Source organism: Miniopterus schreibersii (assembly GCF_964146895.1).
Source record: "Miniopterus schreibersii genome assembly, chromosome: 1".
Lineage (NCBI taxonomy): Eukaryota > Metazoa > Chordata > Mammalia > Chiroptera > Miniopteridae > Miniopterus > Miniopterus schreibersii.
In genome coordinates, this window is record NC_138101.1 from 125770879 (window position 1) to 125798254 (window position 27376).

The following is a 27376-nucleotide window of genomic DNA, read 5'->3' on the forward strand; positions in this document are numbered from 1 at the left end:
TGTGAAAGTAAGAGACATCAAAGGTGCCGGAAAACGCCTGAGCCCCTGCTTGTCCTCAGGGGACCGCTTCCATTTGGTGGTGCTGTAATTCCAGGTGAAGAACACCTTTCCCACAGTGTTCCTTGGTCCGGCCTAAATTTGAATGTTCCACCAAGTTTCAGCAGCTGCTGTGTCTTCGGTCGTTGCGACAAGGTAAATCTTTACCTCGTGGCTTTGAAGAGCTTGGGTTCAGCTAACACTTATATATATATTTTTTTTTAAAGGAAGATTAATTTGAAGCTTTTTTCCCCCCAACCCATTTGGCTGTCCGTTCTCACATCTCTTACAAGGGGAGAGACTCAGATGGGGGCGATTTTAGGCCTAATTTTTCTGCTGAATTGCTCTGAGTACCTGCTTTCTGCTCTTTATTTGTATAAACAAGGTCCAATAATGTATGTGACTTCAAGGGGATCGGGTAAGAATGCCTTGCCAAGGGCAGGAGATGCTAAATGCTGTGTTTCACCGTAGATTTGTATTGGAAGAGGGCATTTTAAAGCGGCCCTTTCTGATCCTCGTGTTAAAAAACAACAGAGGTGAATGAAGGTGAACATTTGAAACCTGGGCAAAGCCCCCGCAGGCAGGGGTATTTCCACTTTTTGTTTTATTTATTGAGATCTCCCTCTCCTTTCCTTAATGTACAGAGCCCAGTTATTTTGCACTGCCACCATGCTGGAGCTTTTTAAATGACTCAGGGAAGTATAGCTTTCATTTAGGTTTGTGCCCTCCGGTCTGTTTATACTGGTCGATACACTTGTCTGAAAAATATAATGGATTAGCACATCACTCAACAAGCTAGTCAGAAGGCAAGCTCAAGGCGACAGACACCAAAAAGTAAATTACAGTCAGTAGTAGGGGCAGGCCATGCCTAGAGCTAGGAAACAGCGTATCAGCACAAAACCTGTATTCTCTGAGAATGATGGTGGAACTGAAAGGGGTGAAAAATTTACACTCAAATATAATAAAACAATCAGCTCTACAAATTCACGTGGCACTATAAACTCTGTGGTTTATGAGGCTGAATGCACAGGAAATCTGGCTCTCATGACCATCCCACACATTAGAACCTCAGCTGGAAACAGACACGGATGGCATTGGTTTCATTTAATAGGCCACTTCTGCAAGCGGGCATATATCACAGCTTACTTTACACATCCCATTTAAATATTTGTAAAGCGCCAGCTTGCTGCAGGCTTTTACAGGGCAACCCGAGGGTTGGGGTGGGCTACAAGGGGTGAGGCTAAAAATGACATAGTTATTCCTGCTTAGCTTTCTCTCTCCATTTCTCCACTCCCTCTCCTTAATTCCTTCCTCCTGTTCTCTTTCTCAGGAAACAAAAAACAGTATCCAGACACATTCTGAAATCTTCAATTTATATTTCCTGCGTCACCCACTTGGATGCGAAACAAATCATCCCTGTGGTAGCTATAAGCCTAGTTATCATTATTAAGGTTTTCTATTTCATAATCAGTGACAAAAAAAGAACACTTAGAAGTAGATTTTGAAAGTCCCAAGGGTCTTTTGGTTTTCACCATAAAATACATTCCAACAAGAAAACAAACACATCACTTCCCTTCCCAAGAGCTACTGAGGGACGGCGACACCCTCAGACGTTGAACCTCCACAAGAATATTCTTTTTACCAATTATGGGTTAACTGTCTGAGACAGATGAGCAGAGAAAGAACGTGGGAGCCTCAGTAATCAGAGAGAACACTGAGGACGCCTGGAAAACCCGCGGATCCAAAGAGAGAGCAGGGCTGCTTATATGTGATTTAAGGGAAGCAGAAAAAGAAGCAAAGTTAAAAATATTACAAAAAATAAATACTTTCTCCACTTCCCCCCTCCTTTTATATAAATTATCAGATGTTCATAGGGGGAGCAATGAGTACAACCCTTGAATCTTGGATTCGGCCATTCTCAGTGGACTTCATCATCAACTAACAGTAGGAAGGTCAGAGGCAGCAGATTGCATTCTGGGGCCAACAAGCGACATTAAGTGGTACGGTAAACCCTCAGTTTTGCAGACCTCGATTTAATGGACTTCAGCTGTAATGGACAAAATTTCCGGTCTGTATGTCATATGTGAAAATTAACAACCTGTGAATTTAAAAATGCTTTTAACCAAGATTTGCTTATAATTAAATTAACAGGTTATTTTTTGTTATTAATTCATCACTGTTATTTTTAACGAATTTTAACGACTAGGCCATATGTTGGAAAAAACACTGTAGCAATTTCACGGACATAAATATTACATATCTACAAGTATAGTCTACACATTTAAATCTAAGAGTCATCGCTCATAAACAATGTTCGGTGGCGAGTGATTAGCACGAGATCACACCGCATCGTACACGGTAATTGGTTCTTTTGTCAAGCGCAGGACTTTCTGCAGCAGTTGGAACACGTGCTGCTGATGTTCCCACGTGCGCTGAGCCCCGCCCCGGCCGCGTGCATTTGTTTACTCTCAGTGACTGGTGAATGCCCGCACTTATTAGACCTGTTCAGTATAAATTTAAAATTACTGTAATACATACAGAAAATTTTCCTGTGAAATTAAACTTTTCACACATACTTAGTTTTAATTACACAAATGTGTCTACATAAGTAAAAACAGGCAAACTAATTTATCAATTTTTTAACATACACATTCAGAAAAACCTACTTTATTATATAAAGAACTTTCGGCTTTAATGGATACCCCTCACCGAATTAGTCTGTTATATTGAGGTTTTACTGTACTAGTAAATTGCGCCAGGTGTTGGCCCACAGTTGAATCTGTTACTCCCCCTGAGGATGTCCTAGGCTTTTTGTTTCACAGGCAGTACCTCTATCATGTTTGGCAGAAAAGAGAATTATCCAGGACTGAGCCTGTGACTGGTCTTTCCTGCTCTGATCTTTCCTCATGCCCTGGGCATCATTGCTACTATGTATCTCTGTGGGTTGTACCCCTTTGTGGAGGGTCCAAGGCTGGCTGAGCAATGGAGCAAAAGTAACTACATAGTTTTCTTCTGGCCTCACCTGGTAGAAACACCATGAATTCCTTCAAAACTGATCTCTCTCTTTCCCTCCTACTTCCATGTCCAAACTCCATTCCTCAACTTCTTTCCAGCAAAAGAGCAAGAGATATTCCTACTTCCAGGTTCATGCTCTCCACACTATTAAACTTACCCTTTTAAGACCTGGGTCCAAAGACTGTCTCAGTCTGGAATCTTTAACATATCTTTTCCTACATGCCCAACTTCTCAACCTAATGTTAAAGTCATGTAAGCCTAAAAAATGAGATCCACCAACCTATCTCTTCCTCAAACTACTCTTCTTGTCCCCTTACCCTACCCAACTTTTTTACCCCTAAACTGCTTGGAAGAGGGACCAAAACTCACTAAATGCATTTGTACCTCTCACTCAGCAACCCACTTGCTTTCTGGCTTCAGCCTTCACTAGCGCTGCTGATACTCAAATCCCTGGCAATCTTCTAACTGCTGGATGCAATGGCTTTTCTCTGTCCTTGAAATATTATAACCTTTGACACTTGCTCACATTCTTTCTGAAAAATCTCTTTCTCTTTGACTTTCCTAGTGACAACTTCCACGGTTCCTCCTGAGGAGACGACTCTCCAGGTCACGTGTGTCTCACCTCGCACACTGCTTTCTCTTCCTCGGGCTGCCAGTACTTTGGGACCTTCTCGGGCCTGCCTTCTCAGTAGCCCCCACTCCCTCCTTCTCGAACTGCAAATTCTCCTTGGTAATCTCATCTCCCTCCCTTGGGCCCAGGTACAATCTATATGCTAACCACTTCCCAACCTGTAACTGTGAACCCAACCTCTCTTGTGAGTTCTGAAGCCAGTTTATTCAACAGATGTCCCAGGAGCTCCTCCAATGCCACATGTCTAAATCAGATCTGTTTTAAAAATGCACTTGCTCCTGCTTTCCTCACAGTTATCAGTCACCAAGGCAATGGTTTCACCTGAACAAGCCCTCTCAAATCCATCCCTCTCTTTATTTGTACTTGTGTGCCCTATTGTAATTCTTTTTTTTTTCCTTTTCCAAAAAAATAAAAATAAAAAATCTTTCCTGGACTAATTATTGGTGTTTTAATGGAAAATATTATCTTCTAATTTTTTCCAGAATTTTTTCCTGAAACACAAATCTAATATTTCACTTTTCCCTTTAAGACATTTAATGGCTTCCCAGGGTTGAAAACAGAAAGTCCGATGTCCTTAGCTTCTTCTGGCATCCTTCCCAACTTGGCCCAGTCCTAGCTTTCCAGATTCATCTCTTGCCATAAAAAGTGACTTTGCAAATATGCTTCCCTCTGCCTGGAATGCCGCCTTCCCCTTTTCCACGTGGAAAATGCCCATCAAGGCCTGACCCAAATGTCATTTCTTTGGTAAATCCAGGCACAGTTAGTCGTCCACATTCTCTGGTTTATAATGCATCTTTCTCTCTCTTTTTTAACATCTTTTTCAAAAAATTGTTTTTGTTCACTAAATTATCTGAGATCAGCTCTGTATAGGTCACTATAGCCTGGTTACCATGTCTATAGCATTTTGAAGACACTGGATCCTTGGGGGCAGGAACTAAGGCATAGTTCCCATATTATAACTATGCCTTAGTTATTAATAGCCTCAGTTTTTAGCAGTTTTTGGCACATGTAGGTCGCTTAGTATTAGTTAGAGCTGGCATGTATGAATGCATATTAAATATATGGCATATATCATGGGTACCCTGTGTTTAGACTCTTATTATTGATTCCTGGGCCTGCTATTGAATCTTGGAATATTTCTAATAAATGAGAATTTTGAGATATATTAAATGCAACTTTACTGATGTTTTCAGAAGTTCATTTATATGCACTGGCATTATGAAAATAGAACTGTTTTATGGTTCTGAGCAGGATGCTTAATTGGTCCAAGTCTCAGTTTCTTTTAATCCATAAACCTTGAATAATTCTATTTATTAATTACCTAAAACTTCCCAGAGGTAGCTAGCAATAGGAGTTTTAACAGTGAGTTCTTTGGAGAAGAGTGGGGTAGGTTTAAATGCTAGTATTGTCACTTCCTAGTTGTATGACCTTGAGCAAGCTATTTAACCTCTCTGAGACTCAGTTTGCTTATCTATAAAACGGCGCTAGTCATCATATCTCACAGTAGTTAGGATTATAAACTTTAATGGTAGTAAACCATTGCTTAGAGCAATGCTTGGCACACAGTAAGGGCTTAAAAAATGTTAGTTATAATTATCATTCATTGTGAAGCAATAAATATATACAGAAAAGAGTGATAGGAATACTTTACAGAGAAGGCACCAGGAACACATAAGTCAATCATATGGATGACAGCACCTCAGAATTGTTTAGAATTCTATACATTTTCAATGTCTTCATACTTTTCAGACTCTCAGACACCCTATGAAAGGTCTGGGAAATGTAATAAATATGAATTGACATGTTTAAATATCTAAAGTCAGTAAAATCAGTATTTATTCTCATAAATGAAGTTCCCTTGTTAAAAAGAAAGTCAGTCTGTCCTTTGCATGAGGCCAGATTAAAAGGGTAATGGCGAGGTACCTGGGAGAACTACAGTTATTGACATCGCTGACCTATAAACATATCCCCTTCAGCATGATATACAGCTCTTCAGTACCCTTGTTTTCATATAATTGCTATTACCAAGGCCTTTCAATTTCGAGTGCTCAAATGAGAGCAATTCATATTTCAGATAATCTGCCAACGAGGAAAACTAATTTCAAAATATTTGATCATAAAAGTTGTCCTCAGCTTCCACTGAGATAATTTAGTCAAATAATATCAGATAATCTGAAAGCAGTCTTAGCAGGAAATTGCTAGGGACTCCATCGAAGCAGCCTCCATTTGCACTTATATAAATGTACTGAAAGTCTAGGAGACTCTGACAGCCTGCCATATGTGATTTCATTCCATAGCCTCCCTACTTTACCATCAAAAGTTATATCCTTTGAAGCATTGCCAGAATTACTTTACCCCAGCAGATATGCTAGATGTGCCCTTTAAAAGCCATATCATTTCTTTTCTACTCTGACTAGTTCAGGGTAGCATCTGCTCAACTAAATTCCTTTGAAGGTTAAAAATAAAATAGCCTACTTCTCCCAGGCTCCCCTCCCCCACCTATCCTAGTGCTTATGATAAAATGTCCAGTGTTGAATGAATTTCAGAGAGCATACAATTTAAAGAAGAAGGAGCCTGAGCAATCGCCCCTTCATTTCACACTTAAGAAAAATTAAGATCCAGGCTTCTCGAAGGTCACTGGCCTGATTAGTAGTAGAGGCGAGACCAGAATCAGGTCTCCTGAATCCCAGTCCAGAGCGCTTTCTCCTACTTCTCCAAAGACAATGTCCCACAGACAAAAGGATCAAGCCAGAAACAGACAACAGACACACCGCCTATAGAGTGTCTTAATTTTACAAACTGAAAAATGAATGCTTGGATTTCATCTGCAGGAAAACATTTGCTTTTTAGAAACAGTCACACTTGGCACCCTGTCTCCTCAGTGCTGCTGACAGTTGCAGTCAGTTATTACACTGTTGTGACTTGGAAGTTGATGCCCCCAAACAGATCAAAATTAGTAACATCGTGAATCAGGATTGTCTATTTTCCCCTCAACTTGCTAATCTATGCTTCTTTTATAATTATTTTAAAAGGCACTATCTGATTTCCTGAGCACCGCCCCAGGTGTTCTCGGTGATAATGAATGGATAAACATATCATCCAGTGTCACGGAGCAGTTGTGACATTTTAGAAACATCTTCAGTTTAACTCTTCTCATTTCCATGTATGTTACACCCAGGGTTGCAGGCCTGTGTTTTTACTAAAGAGCTGAATGGCTCCCAGTAATTGCATGATTTACTTGTCTGCTCAAGTGAAAAGGCTTTGAAATGTAGTGAAATGGCACAGTCCTTTCTTGGTCTTTGCAAACCTTGCCACGTCAATTTTAATTAATGAGCTGGAAAAATTATGTTTTTTCTTTTTTTCAATTTCAGGGAGTTGGTTCCCAGGCTCACCTCTTATTCTCCTCAGAGTTGAATGTTTTGTCTTGAGGGATGTGCAGACTTTTGTAATTCACACGGTATGTAGACAGGACAGCACGCACATGCCAGGCCTCTGCTGCAAGCAGTTTGAAGTGATCCTGGACTAACCCGCATGCCCACGTTTCCCTCTCCAGATGACCAGGTTGCGGACAACATTCCCATCACACTTGGTGACCAAGGCTGAGGCGCTTGCCATGTTTGCTTGGAGTGGTAAGTCCTACTTGCTCTTAAAAAAGTTGCCTGCCAACAGAACCTCAATTTCCACATGGTCATTTCTGATTGAGCTTAAAATGGAATGCCTCTGAGGGCTTCAATTTTTGTGCCTCTCCCTTTCCTTCGCCCCCTTTTGATCTTGTCAAGTAGATAATGAATCTCTGCATAGATATTTAAAAGCAAGAAAGGATCTCACCACATAGAGGAACACTTCATAATATAAATAATCCTTATTTAGTCATTTTGCAATTCTGCTAGCCTCAACAGTTCTTAAAACAAAGCAAGCCCGTGCATTTCATGGGAAAGATCCAGATCCTAGCTAATGCTGCCATTCCTGTTTTCTGGAAACATTTCTCAGTGTCTCCTTATATATAGACAAGTACCTTTTGTGCAAATGTTTTTTAAGCTCTAAAACGTATCAAATTTAACAATCAGGGACTTGATTAACCAGATCTAAGCATCTAATAAATCACAGTAGGAACAGACACCTGAAAGTCAAGACATTATAGAGTGATAATAAAACTCAGAGGTTCGTGAAACCATCTCCTGTGAGTGCTCCTTAAAGCCTTAGCTCTGTCCTGATTGAGAGGCAATTTTCCATTGTTTCCTTGGCAAAGCATTGCCTAAAGGGATCACCTTTGGTTCTAAAATAATGCTTCTTTTCGGGAGAGAGGGCAAAAGGGAGGAGGCTGTGCAAAGCTTACCTCTCCAAAACCTAGAAGAAAAGCTTTGCCTGATATGCAAGTTCTGTGTTACTGACATACTTCTAAGGTGCACCAAATGCCACACTTGACCCACAGGGGTTCTTGTGTTGCCTCTGCCAAGGGCCCTGAAAACATTCAATCTCAAGCCACTATTTTCCTTCCCAGGGAAAACTTCCTTCTGCATACATTCTCTTGCTCGAAAAAGTTTGCATAGTTATTGAAAGTAATAGATTTAATCTGCCAGCACATTAAAAATTAACAGCCATCAGAGGACTTTTCTGCCTTATTATTGAATATGGTACATTTGCAGTTGTAGGAGGCTGGAAGGGGGAGGAGATGCCCAAAGGAAACCTGGTTTGCTGTTAGAGTCAATCCTTTTGGGAATTATATCAGTAGACAAAAAAATACAATAGCACACAAAAATTAGAAAGAAACCAAATTATACATTTTTGTATGCATATAGGCATGTACATCTAAATCACTGGAACAATCACCGTCAGTCTCTTTAAAAATGACTATTGAGGAAAAAGCAATTGCATCTTTGGACTGCCATCCAAAGGGGACAGAGGGACTAAGCAGGGCAGAAAGCCACAGGACATTTGCTTTCTCAAACCAGCATCGATTTTCAGGTTATCGGCCTAGTTCTGGAACTTATGCAAAAACCTAAAGTCAATTTCCTTATTATATTCCAACTGAAATTATCACTGAAATTGTTGCCATGTTACTCCTGACGTGAAAACTATGTCTTCTTGTGTAAGAGTTAAAACCCAATATAGATTGAATGCGTGTGTGTAGAAATGAAATTTGGATTTCACACGAATTTAACGATTTTATGACCTCCTTCCCAGGAGGTCAAGTTATCTCTTATTCTTTATATGAGCAGTTTGCATTCGCTCATCGCTCTGATAGGGCCCCGGCTAACTGAGGAAGGCTAGCTGGCTTGGGTGTGCAGGTATTATTTTGCATATATTTTCTGTATGAGCACCACATTATAGACAGAAATTATCTTACTTTTCAACTTTGCATAATAAAATAAGCCATTAAATTAATACCATATAGAAAATACTGCTTGTCAGGCAAAGAAATGTACATTGCTTTCCAGAAAACCGGGACATTACATTGCCAACGCCTGCATGAATAATACATGGGTTAATTCAGAAAAACACCGTTTCATTATTTAAAAATGAATAAATTACAGACTTAGAATGATGACTAAATTTTCTTCTCCATCTTACTTTTGCTCGGTGCTCTACTTTAAAAATGAATATGAAAATACTATTTTATCCACACAAATCAAACAAGCCAGCTCCTCAAAAGTATTTTTTTCTGACTTTAGGTTTCCTGATCCCATAGAAAGCAGACACTCCATTTTCTTTTTTCCTCTTGATCATATTAACTCTAGAAATTAAGAAGCAAAGTGAAGGGTCTTTAAGTATGTGTTTGAGATCGGTGAGCCTCTCCTTTCTCGTCGTGTGATTCTGCGAATCACTCTCATTAGAACGACCCCCTTCTGCACACAGACTTGGTGTGTTTTGGCCTCGATGCCTGGCAAAATGTGTCCAAAGGAATAAAGAAGAAGCATATGATGCTCCTGTAGAACGATGCCGTTTCTTTCCCTTTCTTCCAGAGATTTTGGTTCACTCTGAAAGGCCTGTTAAAAATCAGTCCCACTTGGGGACTGATGAAAACATGGAAGAGAGAAAGAAATGTGCTAGTAATCAGAAATTAATTTGGAGTTAAAATAAGTAAAACATCCCTGCGCGGTGCATTTAGGCTGAGCATCAAGTGACAGCCCACAGATTATTCTACCGATTTCTAATGCTGGAAATTCGGATGGCATTTACTAGCATAACCTTTCAACTCTGAGCACATCAATAGAGGCCGACAGTGGCTTGAAATATGATTCCTTGCAGATAGCATATCCTCATGCATCTGACTGTGCTGCTCTGTGCTCCGCTGCACAGACAGTGTCTCACCCACTTCTGAGAGGACACTAATAAAAAAGGCATCAATTTTCAGCTCTAGTACTACTGTGATCTCTTTATATGTTCGACATCCAACATTAAATTAAAATGCTGTTATAAATCCTACTTTCTGAATCTGGAATGAGTGTTGGGTTTTTGTCGCATGAGACTGCAGCAAATCTTGTCAAAAGCAAGGAAGCACGTCTTGTTCACTCAGAATTAATGTTGTGGATGAAAGAAGGAGGTAAAAGGGGTTGAATATGGTGAACTGAGGGCGTCAAAGCCAGCGGGGACCGTAGCTTCAGGGTGCCACACCAGGCAGGGTATGTGCTGCTCCCAATAGAGGCTAATCGAGAATTGTAATTATCAACGACAAGCTGTGTGGCAGGAAGATCACTGATAAACAGACAGGCACACAGACACACACATCCATGCAGAGAAATTATAAGCATAAAGAAATGGTCAATTGTTCCTCTCCGGCAGAAAAATATTTTCTAAACACCAGTGGTGCTGACAGAGCCTCATGGATTACATCAAATCTCGGCAACAGAAGCTGCCACACCGGGAGGCAAAGCCCTAGGACAGGGAGACGCACTATCTGGGCCTTATGTCAGTATTGCATAATTTTAAAGTTACACGAGAAACACCTAGAATCACTGGATGGTAAGGGAACAATAGTCTTAGACACTAAAGTGCATGGGTTAAAGCAGTTTCAGAAGCTTTCCGTGTGAAGACTGCAGGGGAGCGGAAAAAAGGCCTTGCAAATACAAGGAAGAAAGAAGCTGATTAGCTTTTTCTAGTTTGCTGAAGATGGGAAAGCCCTAGAGGAGACCATTCTGGGAATTTTCTACTCTTCCTGATAAAAAGATTCCTGCTAATATAGGTTATCACCTAGAACTGTGTGAACTAAAAGGTAATAAGGGCGTCGACACAGACACGGAGTGCAGAGCTCTGTTCTTCTGCCCGGCTCATTCATAATTACGGATGAAATAAAGAGGCGTGTTTGCCTATTTGGAAGGGTGGGGTGGAAGGGAAGGGGGGGAAGAGCGAGCAGTTCAATATCTGGATCGAACAGAGGAACTTTTTCCCCCAAGGATCCTGCCGGGAGGAACCTTGACATGCACAAAGTCAGAACGTAGACAAAGTTGCCCTGGTGAGAACGATAAGGTCACCCGTGGGATTGCTGAGATTATCTCTGTCAAGCACTCGGACAGCATGCAGTCAAATGATGCATCATGCAGTCATTTTCGGGGGGGAAAATCAATTTCTTCACCAGGTCGCTATTTGCTTTTCAAAGTGCCCTTGTAGGCCTTCACCACCAAGCATTTATCAATTTAAATGTTGTAAATTGATAATGTGCCACTGTGCCTTGTACTGTTTCTGAATTATTTTGATACTTATATTTTCTCAATAGTCTTGAAACCCTCAGAGCTTCCACATTCAAAAGGGCATTTCTCTTTGTTACACCCAGAAGTGACGAACTTTTTATGATTAGTGCAGGAGAAAAAGGCAGACTTGCCAGGGAGAAAAAACACATAAGCAGAAAATTATACACTTTCTTTTCTTAAAAAAAATTTAAGGTATGGCTACTCGAAACGCTGTAAAAGGGGGGCTTCACAGCAATATTTGGGTGCTATCTGTAGCCATTTATTGAAGGAACCCAGGTTATCCCAGTGTCGAGTATATTTAGAATACCAACTGAAAGAAATGCTAACATTTGGCTCCACTGTTATAAACCCATTGCTGTGTTGAAATGATCCCTTTTTTTGTCTTTATATTTTAGCTATTTGGGATATGATGATGCTAGACAATAACTCGTGAGGAAAGAGGATGCCTGCTCTTTATTTTTACCCCACTAAAGAAATATATATATATATATATATATGTCTTTTACAATAATCGAAGTGTGAGAATCAACCACATACTAACCTCAACTTGATTTGCATTGAGAAACACCGAGTGCAGGAGTGGAGGTCTGCATTTTGGAAAAGCAAGAGAGAGGCAAGGCAGTTGCAAAGCATCTTTAACCTCCACTGATTTACTGGCCCTCAGCCAAGTTATCAGGGGAATCTAATTCTTCTTTATTATTCAAATAAACCACATTTGGCACCATGGTTCCCTTTCAGAATAGCTTCACAAATAGACTGAGCTCTGTCATTTATTTGACCTTGTACTTGTGTGCTGTAGCTATAATTTTATTTGCTATTCTATATAACAAATGCAGAGAAAACTAAAATATGGAGATGAACAACTGGATGGGAAAGGAGTTTATGGTAAATATATCTGCATGGCTAGAAAAAAAGACCAATTTAAAAAAAATTTATCTTTATTGTTGAAAGTATTACAGATGTCCCCTTTTCCCCCATTGACCCTCTCCACCCTGCACCCAATCCCCTTCGCGGCACTATTGTCTGTGTCCCTGGGTTATGCATATATGCATCTAAGTTCTTTGGTTGGCCTCTCCCTCCTAAGCCCCCCCTCCCCTCTGAGATTCCTCAGTCTGTTCCATGCTTCTATGTCTCTGGATCTATTCTGTTTATCAGTTTATTTTGTTCATTAGATTCCACATATGAGTGAGATCATGCGACACTTGTCTTTCTCTGCCTGGCTTATTTCACTTAGCATAATACTCTCCAGGTTAAAAAAAAAAAAAGACAAAGATTAAAACAACTATTTACCCCTTTCACCTTCACCTTTACTAGCTCTTATATCTGCAGCCACCTGTCCCTTTTAGCAAGCTGCCTTGAAATAAGCCAATTTGTAACCTTGTCTGCAGCTACCTTTTGGCTGGCTTACAACAGCAAGGAAGTACCTTTTACCATGATGGGGACTTAATGAGAAGAAGGGAAGTGACCCATAGGCAAGCTGGGCCTCAGAGGCAGTGGGTGGCGATTAGAATGCATTTCAAGAGAGGGCTTAACTGGCTGCAGGTATTTCTAATGAAATCACAAGGGGAAAATCTGTTATTTTCCCAGTTTGATCTAGATCTCATTTTATTTTGTTTATTGATTTTAGAGAGAGAGAAGGAGACAAAGAGAGAAACATTGATTTGTTGTTCTACATTGGTTGCTTCTTATATGTGCCCTGACCGGGTATGGGATCAAACCCACAACCTTAGAGTATCAGGATGATGCTCTAACCAACTGAGCTACCTGCCCAGGGCCCCTTTTATTTTAAATAGGATCTATGTCAACTTGAAAACATTTTGCTGGCCTAGGTATACATCATAATCATTTCTCACTTTACCTTCAAGGAAAAATGTTTCCAGAAGCTATGAGTTCTTTTTTATACTCTGATTAACTAAGACCCATGTCCTCTGCCTCTGGCAACTATAATGTTAAATTTCTCATCAGTATTTAAAAGAAAATGCAGGATTTGTGTAGGAACAGTGAAAGCTGATTTAAAAGCACATAAACCATCAAATTAGTCAATGCTATTTTAAGTCCTAGATGTCAGAAGATAACTCAAAATTATCTTTGGCACACCAACAGCTGAAATAGGGGGTGGGGGGTCTTCTGCCTGACCGTGAGATTTGCAACATGTGTGTTTATGTTTGTTATATAGGTCACTACAGCCTTGCTCTAAATGTGGACTCCACTGGACGCAAATCAATACATATAATCCATATATATTAGTCCCTACAAAAAACTGTATCTGAGATTTATTTTTCTCTTTCTGTTCCAGAAAAACTCTGTCTTAAGAAGTGATGCTTCCTTATTTTTGATGGTTGGCTGTATTTCCCTTTTTTGCTTTGGCTAACAGGAAGCTCCTAGCTACGTTTGAAGTTTTATCAGACCATTTATATCTCTTCTTATAAGCCTCTATTGTGCTAACCTATTCTGTGGTAAAAGATTACCTACTTTTATCTTTTATCCTTATATATTAGTTCTATTTTGTTGTTACTTTTTTTATTGTATATGTTTATGTAAGCTATTGCCTTTGTAGAAAGAGGAAGGTATAAGCCAATAAATATTTCTCTAAGCTGCTTTAAATCCTATATCAAACTAGAAATGCTTTTTTTTTTTTTTTTTTTATCATATAAAGTCTCTTTTGGATTCTTGGTGATTAAGCCTCTTATAAATTGAAAGATTTCATAAAAGCTGGGTATATATCACTGCTACATTTTCAGTGTTAGAAACTTACTGTTTTCTTCCTTCATTTTCACTCCTCCCTATTCCATTATAGCTAGAGAGCAGAGCTGTGCTTAGCAGCTTTGAAGGCCATCAGCAGGTATAAGAAGTCATTTAATCTCCATGTAAACCAAACTCAGCACTGATGTTTGGGGGGTCTTCCTTTAAGATAAGGCCTCATGGTGAGTCACTGGAAATCATGTTTACTAAGGGAAGCAAGCCAACAGTACATATTTCTATAACCTGAAATTACATCTTGGATGTTAGGTTAAGTATATATCTCTGGCAAAGTCAAAAGGGCTGCTGAAGAGGTTCAGATATCATCACAGATCCTTCATGCCCATCATCATGACAGCAGGAAAATACTCTAGAGAGAATAATTGGCACACGCGCACCCTGGACACCAGGAGTTGGTACACTCAGTGGAATGTAGGAGAAAAATCTGCTCTGGCTGTCTCTATATTCGTGCTACACAGCAGAGCTCAGTAGAAGTTTCTCTACTCAGTTTTCTCATGAGCTAAAAAAGAATCCTAATTCTTTCTTAACATAAGCCGTTTTAAAGCCACCGTATTTATTTACATGTTGAAAGAAAATAAAACTGAGGAAGGAATATCTTGAAAGTCACACATGCAGACAGAGCTACGCTCTAACACCCCGCCATGCTCACAATATCCCTCAGCAATTTCACTGAATGAGTCTTTGACGCTACAGGTACCTGCTGTCTTTATTTAATGAAACTGTTTCAAAAGGAGAAGAGGGACCATAACTTTACAGATTCCTTATCACTGTCCAGAATTTGATAGAGTAACCACTAAAGCCAAGTTGTAGGACACAGCAGAGCATTGGTTTGCACTTAATTAATTGTGTGTGTAAACAGTAGGCATGTACTCAATTACTTGGAGTGTATTTTACATTGTACGTCACCCATGAGCACTCTGCATTCCCACAACTGAAGATGGCACTGAGGCAACTGGGGAAAGGTTATGTCTCAGGAACCTTGGTTACCCAATTAGGACTTAGGACGTTAACTGGTTGGAAATCCTTCCCAAAGCTTTAGCATAGCCTTTCTTCCCCTCATTCTTTGGGCATTTAAAACATACCATGCTCTTATCAGGTTGTTTTCACATTAACCCAGAACTATTCTTAAACTTTAGCTCTGAACTCTAAATACGCACATTGGTATATGCAAAAATCACTTTCCAGTGACTTACCCTTCATCATTTCAGCTGCATGATGTCTCCAAAGCACGACCTCCATCTCGTACCCCATAGCCTCTACCAGCATATTTGACCATTTCTGGCAACACGGAACGCATCCACCCAGAGGGCCACAGCACAGTAGGCCAGTGCCTGCCCCGGGAAGTCAAGATGCTGACTATAGGTATGCATTTTGAAACCCATCACATACAAGCAGAGAATAGCTGCAAGGAAGTTGCCAGCTACGTGCCATGTCGACGGAGCTGCTGCATTCTGCAGAGACCTCACTGATTTGACTCAGATTTTAGGACAAGACTGACTTAATGTTACTGGAGAGAAGCAGTGAAATCAACTATTTTTAAGGAGAAACCAGCACAGGGTTAAAGCCAAATTTTTCTTGAACAGATGATATTTCAGATGGCCACACTATTCCAGATGCATCAATTTCCTTGAAAATCCAATCCATATATGTACATATGCTGTGCTGGCAGGAGGACTGACTGAAATGGCCAAAACCCAAGAGCTAATATTCTTTTGGCCAGAATAATGCAATTATTATTTTCCTAGCTATCAGTCTAAGCATACAGAGCCATCTGTTATGCAAAGCAAACATACACATCTCAATTACAGAAAATGCAGTTGCCTTGACAGGATTTGGATTACACCACTAACCAGGGCTGTAAAATGTGTTCTGAGCTAGTATATAATGGATGCTTTTCAGGAGTTCCCTAATTAGCATTTACCTGCTTAAACTAATTATTCATTCTTCTTCACTGGCTGATCAAACTTTGTTGGCTAGTCTGCATAAAACAGATGAATATGGGCACTGCAGACCAACAGATAGCGGCGTTTCTGCTTTTATACCTACTACGGTGCACTCCGATTTCAAAATTGGAGACTCCTAATACTAGGTCCCAAACAGATTAAGATAAGGCTTAAAGTCTATTAAAGGCAATTACAAAAGCAGAACTTTCAACGAGATGCAAGGGTACTAACACGGAGTTAACAACAGCTCAGTTTCTATCATTTGGTTTGCTGAAGTCCCATAAAGTAGAATTACTCTGTACACTGTAGCAAATAGCCTGCTCCCTCCTCAAGGAAGAGTTAATGGGCCCTGGCTTGGATTCTCAACAGTAAATAATCAAGTTTGGCAGTGTTTCTCCTCCCCCAACCCTCCTCAAACGCCAAATATGTCTCTTTATTATTTCCCAGTGCCTTTCTTGATTTAGCTATCACCCGGCAAATTCACTAAGAGCCAAAAGGTTCCCGCCGCGCTGGAGACCTCCTTAGAGCGGTGCCAACGTTCAGGAGCAAGGAGTCTAGGATGGGGCCTGCTTAAGAGAAGACAAATCTTATCTCCATATTTAGCTCCAAGGGGCAACTGAATGAGAAGTAGATTATCCAACTTGGCAGATCATCACACATACACACGCACAAAATCCCTCCCACCCGGGCTGCGTTTCCCTCCTGCCAAACCGCCAGATGAAAAGGGTCAAACTCAGCCAATCACCTGGATGGGCACAAATAGCCAGATGTTCAGCATTTTTATGGAGAAAACATCTGGATAATTAGTTGGATCGCAATCCTTTCTTCAGGGCATTTTGGCATTGTTTAGACACAGCCTGCTGTCTTGCATCCAGTGGAAGTACAAATCTTGCGTTCCAGAGGAATGGCAAGAACTAACATCTAGGATTTTGTCCCTTGTCCCATCTGCCTCCATTTTCTTATCTTTTAACCTCTAACAGACACATGTGAGTAATTAAGTTGCAAATAATAAAAGGCTATCTAAATTTATGAAATTGTCTTTCAGCATTAGGAAGTATTTGCAAAGGAAGCAAAATATATCCTTGCTGAACCCTCCCTGCAACACATTTTAATGGTCTCTTTCAGCATTTCTTGACTCCAGTGACTCCCTGTCATTGTGTCAGCTCCCAGGACAATGCAGGGTACTCCATAAACATCCAGTAATAGGACACAAGGGAAGAGCTATCCCTGTGTCCCTCTCCTACCAGGTGCAGAGGTTTCAAAGTTCAAAACAACCGAGGGAAGAAACTTCATTTGTTCTCAATAAATTAATAATGATCCTGGGTAGGGGGGGTGTGGAGCGGGGGCCTAAAGTTTTTGAGCACAAGTTTATTCCGAACGTTCCAAGCTGACATACCATTTTCCCACTGACTTTGTGAGAAGAGTCAGGTAGATCCATCAAAAAATAAATTTGGTAATTCATGCTAAACAGAATATCCAGTGAGGAGGTAAAAGCATGAGACTCAAGGAGCCTTCACAATCGCCACCAAGAATCTAAAACAGTTTTACTTACTTGTGAGAGGCCTAGGTAGATGGAGACTGTTTCGGAAATGTACAAAAATTTTCCTTCTTGATTTAGTGCAAATACAAAGCCATCCAGGGACTGCAGAAAAAAATAAATAAGTAGGTTAATAAATACATGTGATGGAGATTTAATTAGTAAGGCATCTGATACAAGTAACACATATCAAATTAAGGACCATTTTTTCCCTTCGTGTTTAACAAAAGTCCTAAGATCTTTTAGCATTGCATTATACATGAACAAATTAAAGGACTCAGTTAAGATTACAAGCCTTCCTTTATTTCAGCAACTTCCTTATGTCCCTGTCATTTTGACCAAGATACATTACATTCATGTATAAAATCAGGTCATGCTGATTTTATGAGATGTTGCCTCTATTTTTTTTCTGGATTCAGTAGTTGCTAAGATTAAATCAGCAAGATTCTCTTTTTAATAGTTGAACAGGAATAGAAATTGTAATGAAATGAGAGAAAAAAGGTTCCTCATGAAGAGCAAGTCAAATCACCACTTGAGCAACTATAGACACCAACAATTTGCTAATTAACAAAGGGTTCTGCTCTTCGCACTCCCAGGGCCTATTGTTAGGACACACAGGGGAAGTCAGTACATTGCGGGGGAATGTTTATAGGCGGAGACCTTAACAAATTGTGATCCTTTTTTGCAAAACTCTGTATTAAAGTTTTATTGTGACAGATCTACTTTCTATTACAACTCCTGAAATGGAAACAAAAGAAGAAAGGGGGGAAAAAGGATGTTACACATCATCTGTAACTCTTGAAACCTTAGCTCACTTTCTAAGTGGAGGGCTGCATTTTCAGTTTGATAAATGGTGTAAGTCATCAGGGGCCCCAGCTGCAATATGCCACTCAAATTGAGAATAAAGCTGTTTCACATTCTTATAAGCCAAGTGCAGTTTATGTTCCAACATCTTCATGATTTTTGTTTTGCTTTATTTATTTTTAACCAGGTAGACTGCAAGAACACTGCTTGCATGGGAAAAGAAGTTTTAAAGAGTATGTGGTATATACGGAGGCTGTGAATTTAGAAGTCCAGGAAACCCAGAGTGGGAACCAGGTAGGTGGCAACACTGAATTAATGATATAATTCTTAAATATTAAAATGTGGAAGAAGCATGTAAAATTTAATTAGAAAAATGTGCTACCTCAAATCTCAGAAATAATTTCAGTCTCCTAAAATACTATTTTTTTTAAGAGTGATATATGTGTTTATGTATATATGCATCTATGCATGTTGGAATATGTGTATGTATATATTTACATATATACTTATATGTATATATGAAATTCAAATTCCATGCTTCCAGATCCTTTTTCATAGCCCTATTAGTCAGAATCTGTGGGTAGCACCCAACATCGCCCCTCTAATTTAGTGGGTTCTAAAAACAATTCAAAAGTCACATTGCATTATTTTACATAAAAGCAAATTACATAATAAACAAGCTTTTAGTTAAGATAGTACAGTAATCATAGCTTATATTTATTAAGCAATATGTGCTAAGCAGTTTGCATGTACTATCACTTTTAATTTTCACAAGTACCATTTGAAGTAATTATACTATTATCTACATTTTACGTGCTAGGAAATTGAGGATTAACAAAGTTATGCAACATGCCTGTTCCTAGTAAGTGGTGGAGTTGGGATTGGAAAACTGACAGACACAGTAACTATACGACCTTCGACTAAAAATATTCTCTAGTTGATATGTGTGTATTAGTGAAAAAAATAAACTGTACAGCATTTCTGAAGTTAAAATATTTATATCGAGACAGCTTATTACTTCTTAAAATTCATCACTTGTTTTTGAGTGATTTGTTCAAATGACAGAATCCTCTCAGTAGTAGTAGCAGAAAAGTGGGAAATGGGGTGACAAAAGAGTTCATAAATCACTTTCACGGTAGATCACCTGGTCTATGCTTCCTGGAACCAGCTATGGGACAGGGAGCGAAATACAACTGAAGAGAGTGGGGCTCCGCAGCTTTGACAAAACCGCCAGCACCCCTCATGAGATCCCACCTTTCAAGCATGGAGTGTGTTACAGTGGAACCTTATTTAAACCAGTGGAGGAGAGAAGGTGCTTCTGCAGAAGTGTGAGAAGGATCTCATCCAACACGTCTGCACGTCACATAAGACGTCTCCTGAGAGTGACTCATGAGGATTATGACTCTCCCCGTTTTGATCTTCCTCTTGGAGAAAAGGGCCCGGTTAGCTTTTCCATGCTACCTGATAGCCATGGCCTGGCACACAATCACCAAGAGTTGTGTAAGCCATCTTCTCAAACCCTGAAATGCCACTGTCAGATTAGAAGGACACAGAGAGAGAGATCACAAGAAAATGTCTATAGGGACAAGTGACAATGGGAAGGCTGAGTGAGAGCAGAAGAAAGGACTGATGGAGCTGGGACAGAGAAATCTGTAGTCTAAGTCCTCATTTTACAACTGAGGAAACTGAGGTATGGAAAGGCTTAGCAGCTGGACAAGATCCTACCGCTAGCGAGTGGCACAGCCCGGATTAAATCTGCTGCACTTCGTTAGTATTATCGAAGCATTTATGACATTGTATGTCCCTAGTTGGTTTATTCAACTCTCAAGGAGACTGAATTTCTCAACAGTCAACTTCATCCAGCCAACATCTAACAAACTGCTCAGCCAGGCTTAGTAAATCTACTTCTACCTCCAAACCTAATGCTCTCTCCCTTACATCTCACATGCTAGAATGACTAAGAGGGATGACAATTATTTCCTCCAAGAGCTCTGTTTCTGGAGTTATTAGATTATTTGCAGATTCTGATGCCACAGATGTCTAACACGGTCTGGAATATCTCCTGACATTCGGAAGATCAGAGTTAGACTGGCTTCTTTTATAGTCTTCCAAAACACTGAGTGTTAGTCATTTGCCATCGACACACATCCTTTACTTTCTCACTAAAAGGGCTTATGAATTTTTAACATTAGGTTTATATCTTATGTATTTGCTGAAATACTAGAGGAAGTCTGGACACCATAGCAGGGAAAGGGAATATCTGGAGGCTAAACATCTGATGCTATTAAGCAGCGGCGATCTAAGGACTGGCCAGTTTTGTTTGGCAAAGACAGAGGCTTCAACACGTTCCAATTTCCTGGTGAGATTAAAATGAGCCTATGTCTACATGACACAAAGCGTCCAGTCAATTCAATTAAAAATAACAGCCAGTTTGGTGGGGATAAAAATAACCAGTCAGATTAGTTGTTTGTCATCACAGAGGTAAACGAAACAAAACAAAACTGGTTAGCTAATTTTTCACTTTTATGCTCATCCATCATTTCAGTCAATTATATGTACAGTATGAGATGAAGGTCTCTAACTCTGGCTGGATTACCTGGTGAATGAAGAATGGAATGAGAAGCCAGGTCTACAGCGGACTGCAAGGTGGTTCTTTATATAGCCATCACCTTCTCATTCAGGGTGACCCTGTCTATGGTTAGCTGTATTTTCCTGCTTAGAAAAGTTTTTTAAGAGTAGCATCAATATTGGTTTCCTGTGGGTGTCGTCTGAATTTTAAAAGGTGGGAGGAGGAAAGAAATATTCAATCGGTTAGTCTTGGGAACCAAATGTAATCGATTAATCTGAAAGTTCTGTGGAATTTTTTAAAAATTTCAATCAAGAAAGCTCCTCTACACTGAGCTGTTTCAATCACTGCAGGCTAGTTTTTAACTTTTTTTTTTAACTGCCCACTGTTTTCAACAGGCGCCAATTAAGATTCTGGGGTCAAAGGGTTAATTACATCTCCTTACTCAGTATGTAGAATTTTCTGATTATTAACTAAGGTTGGATTAAGATGAAAAAGAACCTACACAAATGTTAATGCTAGTCCCTCCTTGAGAAGATTTATTATAAAGTCATGCTGAAATCTATCTGCTTTCCTCGAAGCAGATGGAGAACAAAACCTTAGAAGAAACAGTAAAACTGACGTTTTAAAGGCATGCAAGTAGCTGATTTATCAAGACAGTTTTCTTATTACTAAAACCAGTTCTAAGCCATCACAATAGGGCTGATAGGAGATTTCCTTTGTCACATCCCAGTAAGTCCATGAGGTACACATGCAGGAGTGAGGCTTGGAGACAGAAGTCAGGAGCTATAGCATCTCTGAATAATAATAATGTCTGTAATTATAATTTATATCCCCTGACATCAGTGCAGCAGGGAAAGGGTAAGGCAGAGTTTCCTAACCCCCAAAGCTGAGTGCCTCTAACAGTATTTGTCAAATGATGAGGTTATTTCCTTGCAGGGTATGAAACTAACTGTAGCTTCATGATTGAAGGTATACCAATGTTTAATGCATCGTGCTAAATGGATTTATATTTGTCAAAGTAGTTTGTCTCTGCTTTTTTTTCCCCCTGCATATTCCACAGCAGCCAAATTTCAGAGTGAAATCTTACTGTGGTGCCCTTATAGGGACAACTCTCATGTATATCACTACTCTGAAATTAGTGGTTCTTTCTTCTCTATTCCAATAGAGAGAGAAAAAAAATCACCCCAAACTCTTTTCCTATGACCTAACTCCAGTTACAGTGAAGAATTACCAGTAGGCTAGGTTATTTTAATGACAGATTATTTTAAACTAAGCCTTCACCATCTGTTCCACCCCCTAATTATGAATGCAAAAAGAACATATTTCACAATTACATCAGTAAAAAGTAAGATATACGTGATTTAAATGCATGCATGTGCTCCATGTCCAATGCACCGTGCATCTGTGATGTTCTTCTAGTTCAGGCTTAGATTCCACAGACAATACAATGATGGAGAACGTCTCTGACACACTCAACGCTCCTCCCAAACTTGGTTTTTCGTTGTTGAGACATAACTCTCTTCAGTCAAGAGCAGAACATGAATTCGCACACAGTGCACGCCAGCCGTTAGATTCGAGTACTTCATAACGGCTGAAGCGGCTTCCTGTTAATAAGGAGAGGCTGCCCGAGAAGACTGCTGCTGCTGCCCGAGCCCTGGGTGAGCGTGCAGAATCAAGGAGGCTCCCTGAACCACGCCTCCGTCATCATGAAGGAGGTCGAGTGAATTCGCCAAGCACAAAAGCTTGGCCTGGAGACTGAGGACAGGGCTCCAGTACCTATCTTTCCACGCTGTTTTGGCAGCAGATAAAAGGGTTAGAAAGAAAAAAAAAATGTTTCTTAAATTTTTTGGCCTCTGGATACAATAAGACTTTGATAGAGCTCATTAAAATGCCATATTGCCCTCTGATTGCACTCAGGAGGTGATGCTATATTGCTCACGCACACATGTGGACTCCCAGCTACTTCAAGGAGAGCCTGGGACGGTGCCCAGACGTGCCCACATGTATCTGTTTATGGGGAAGAAAAGTTTACCAAATTTTGTCTTTGCAATCTGAGTTTTAACAATCAAGCACTGTGCAGAAACAAAAACCTTATTTTTAGAAATCTAAGTCAAGTATATTTTCTCAGCGTGGATGAAAGCATACATCAAAGGTTTGGGCTCTTGTTTAACTCTTAGGAATCTCCCAGAGCTGTCTGTCTCCTGTGCCTCTCCTTCCCCCATCCCTGCACCCCCTTCAGTAAGTCAATAATGTGAAGGATAGCACAAGTCCTATGTGCCAAAAGCCACATGTTCCCCAACCACAACAACAAATTAGACTCATTAGGCAAAATTTGACTATTTTCCCACTAAAAAAAATTCCAGAACAACACACCTTGCTGCCTCAAAACACCTTTCCTAAGAGTTTCCTAAAACACATAAATCCAAACATCTTAGGTGAGAAAACAGTGCAGAGAGGCACAGACGGCCTCTCCTCAGTTCTTAGAGAAGAGGTACCAGAATAGAAGTGGAGATGTTGTGCCAGTAAAATGTTAAGACACAAAAAGAACAAAGACATCTGCTTTCTGAGCAAGAAGACCAGGTTTTGCTTCTGCTCATTAAAATTCCATTTTGTGAGAGCTGTGCATCAAAGTGTTGACCTTTTTTTCTCTGGATGCTAGTTCGAGCCTTACATCCAGCCTTGAGGGATGGAGATTTCTTGATTTGAACACCCAGCCAAATGGACAACAGGCTGTGGTAATAAAGACAGGGTGCAGCGTTTGGTGGAGACACAGGTCTGAGTTTCTGAGCCACCAGGGGCAGCCTGCAGGCCCCACATTTTCTGTGGCTTGTCCTGGGGGACTGGGACTCCACTTGAGACATAAGTGACCATGTGCTGCTGCTTATTAGGTCCTTTTGTCTCAAGGAAAGGATTCCTACTAGTTATTCTCAGGCACAATATTCACTGGAACATTCAAACGTCTCCATGTTGTTCATGTGGCATAATTTACTGAAACACGGGCTCTTCGGAACCCAGGAGCTAATGTCTCTTTCTGCATCTTTCCCTGTGAATTTATGTTCTCTTTCAAGTTAAGGAAGGAATCCCATGCCGGCAGGGTAACATAAACAGTACAGTGGATTGGTCCTGAAAGGCTTAAAAATGTCCCTGCTTGGCTGTGGCTACACATGGGGCTTGGTCACATGCAGGGCTCCAGGTGTCTTTCAGGTTGTCTGTATGATACAAAATGACACAAAGGAAAGAACAGATAATAATTGTTTCTTGGATATCCTGTAGATCACAGAACACTGGAAAATAAGGGTGGTCATATTATGTATATATGACATAATATTATATAATATAGCTCAAATACACTATTATATATATTATAATACATATATGCCATCATATTATCTTATAGGATGTCTTAAGCAATACTCAGTTCACTCAAATATTCGTCATAGAGGAGGGGGGAGGGAGGGAAACTAACATTTGTTAGGCAAATTACACAGACCAAATGTGAGATAGGTGTGTTAAATTTCACTTTACAGATGAGGAAACTGACGCTCAGAGAAATTAAATACATTGTCCAGTGTCACATATCAGTATGTGGCAGATCTAAGAAAGAAGGGTCCTCCTTTCCACCTGCTGCCGGGACTACCTGCTGGGCACTTGAGTTGTGCCGCACCCCACTCTAGCTGCTAGAAACCTGCGCTTTCTCCGGCATTTCTTTCCACATGCGCGGTGCTCATGCTCCCACTGTCTAAGTGCGATGCATTCAGAAAACACCTGTTTAGGCCCTACTATGCCCCTGGCCTGTGCCAGCTGAGGTTTCCCAAACATTACTATGCTGTCTTTGGGTTGGAAAAGGTATAGATAGATTAAATTTGTATGTTTTTCAGTTTTATTGAGGTATAATTGACAAATGAAATTGTAAGACGTAAGTGTACATTGTGAGGAAGTGATAGACGTGTACGTTGTGGAAGGATTCCTGCCATCTAGTTAATTATCACATCCGTCACCTTCCAAATGTATCTTTTTGGAATTTATAAAAATGTACAGTCAAGAGATAGCCAGACCTCAAGGAAATTCTCATGCCTTAGATTTAGAGGAAGGTACTGATGCCTACAAGTAGAGAAGGCCCACAGTTAATACAAAGTCACTAGGAGAACCACACTTCCCAACAGGCAACTGCCAGGTGGAGAGTAGCGCATGCTCCCAGAGGCACAGGGTGGCCAGCACCCTCACCCCATTTCCTGTCCCGAAGTTCTTCACTTAGACGCAGGGCTTGGTCTTTCCCTCCCTGGTGGTACACACACTATTTTATGTAGGAGTCAACGTGAGACTAAGATTGACTTCACAGACATGGGCAGTCATGCTTCCTTGGCAGTGCATTACTGATGATGCATGGCAGAACCAGACTGCTGTTTCTGCTGCGGCTGATTATGACCTGAGCCTGTTTACTGGGTAGGTGGTAACTTTAAAAACAGCCTCTTTAAGAGAAAATAGTAAAAACCTTTGTACATGTATACCTTTAGGTAAGGACTCTGTCAGATGTAGTAACAATGATTAAAGAATCTTGTAATGAATTTAGCATATTAAAAGACCATTTAGAGACCTCAGATAGAAATCTGGTACATTCATCTGAGTTTCATTTCAGGAAACACTTATTGGTATCTCTAAGGAAAAGGTATTAAAAACATTTGTACTGAAAGGACCTTGATTGTTATATAGTTGCCATGGACTGAATTATGTTTCCCCAAAATTTGTGTGTTGAAGCCCTAACCTCTAATAGTAACTCTGTTATGGGACCAGGCTTTTAGGAATTCATTAAGGTTAAATGAAGTCCTATGGATGGAGTCCTCATCTGATGGGATTGGTGGCCTAATAGGAAGAGAGCATGTGCCCAGGAAAGGCCATGAGAGCACACAGCAAGAAGGCATCTGTAAGCAAGCCAGGAATGGAGTCCCACCAGAATCCTACCACGCTGGCACCTTGATCTTGAACTTCTAGCCTCCAGAATTATGAAAAAGTAAATTTGCTTTATATAGAAGTCAATGTGAAAATTAAAAAATAAAAATAAGAAAATAAGCCACCAAGTGCATGGTATTTTGTTATAGTAGACCAAGCTGACTACAGTAGTAGTTTAGAAATTCTGGTTGGGGAAAATGCTTGGGCCATGAAAACCTTCAATGTTAATTTCAGAAAAATCATTGTAACTAGATTCTCTGCTCTTTATTTTATATAAAATTTATATAATTAATAATTAATTTTTACTAGACCCACATAAAGCTATAAATATGATGAACTGATAATTAAAAAGTAACATTTACTTCTAGAAATCGACAATGCTTGGGATTGTTTTTGAATTTTGTTTCAAGTAATTGTACCTCTTCTGGATCTACATTTACTATACTGAAATTTTTACATTGGTTTTCTGTGCATTTCAAATGCTTAGAGACAAACTACATTGATTCATTGCTTTAGCTTCATACAGAGCAGAGTTACACATTTATGTAGAAATCAATTATTCTGATGGAATTGTGAAACTTGTCCCGAATCATCTTGGAATAAACAACTTAGTTTACCACTTGCCATGGCTCTCAGCTGCTTTGCTGACCTTTGACTTTCATTTCACAGTTGGCCACCAAGTTTTGGTGAGAAGAACCAGTGTACACTGCTTGTCCACCAGGCTCTCATCTTATTAAGAACTCCAAGGAAAAGCTTCTGCTTTTATCTCCATAGGCCTGTTTAACACACGAAGCCAAAAAGATTGTGGATGTTTATTGTTTGCTAACATACTTGCATAGCAACTCATGTGATAAGAAATCTTCAGAGACTCTCTAGATGGTATTCTTCAAAGTAGAGCACTTCAGCATATGAAATTTGCTAGGATCAAATTTTCTGGGTGTACATTAAATGACAGTCTAAATTTATGCAATAAAAGCAGTTGTACTTGGCTGTATATCCTGGCTTCTGTTGTGGTCCAATTTAGGAACAGAATGAAAGGACTGGGCTGGGGTATGAGGTGTGGGTAATTCTGTGGCATAAAGACATTAGTAAAGAAGAAAATTGAATTCTGGTATTTCCTACTGACTTAGTAAAGTGGTTTTTTTTTAAAATATGAAAAATGAGATTGGAGTTTCCTTCCTCTTTTTGATCTACTTCAACGACTATCCTGACTGGAAGAGAATTCATTGCCATCAACGAAGAGTAACTGGCTATCTTAGTATTAGAATTTCCTGGATCAAAAGCTGGTTTAACCAAACTCTTAGTGAGACTTAATAGGAATCATGGGACTAAAGTCTCTGGAGAAGTATAACAGAAATGCCAAGATAAAGTCTAAAGTGACTACCTTGAATGTAAAATCAGATAAGGTGATTTAGAGAAGGCAGAGAATGCATCTAAGCTGTGGAA

At 39.9% G+C, this 27376-nt stretch overlaps 1 protein-coding gene across 4 annotated transcripts in view; it reads right to left on the minus strand.

Annotated features, from left to right (window-relative positions):
• NPAS3 (neuronal PAS domain protein 3) overlaps nucleotides 1-27376 on the minus strand; it is an 819123-nt gene that overhangs the window by 215723 nt on the left and 576024 nt on the right. For all 4 annotated transcript variants that reach the window (XM_081157901.1, XM_081157899.1, XM_081157900.1 and 1 more), the window contains exon 4: nucleotides 17626-17715. In XM_081157901.1, the coding sequence (XP_081014027.1) occupies nucleotides 17626-17715 (90 nt within the window). The remainder of the gene's footprint in view (nucleotides 1-17625; nucleotides 17716-27376) is intronic.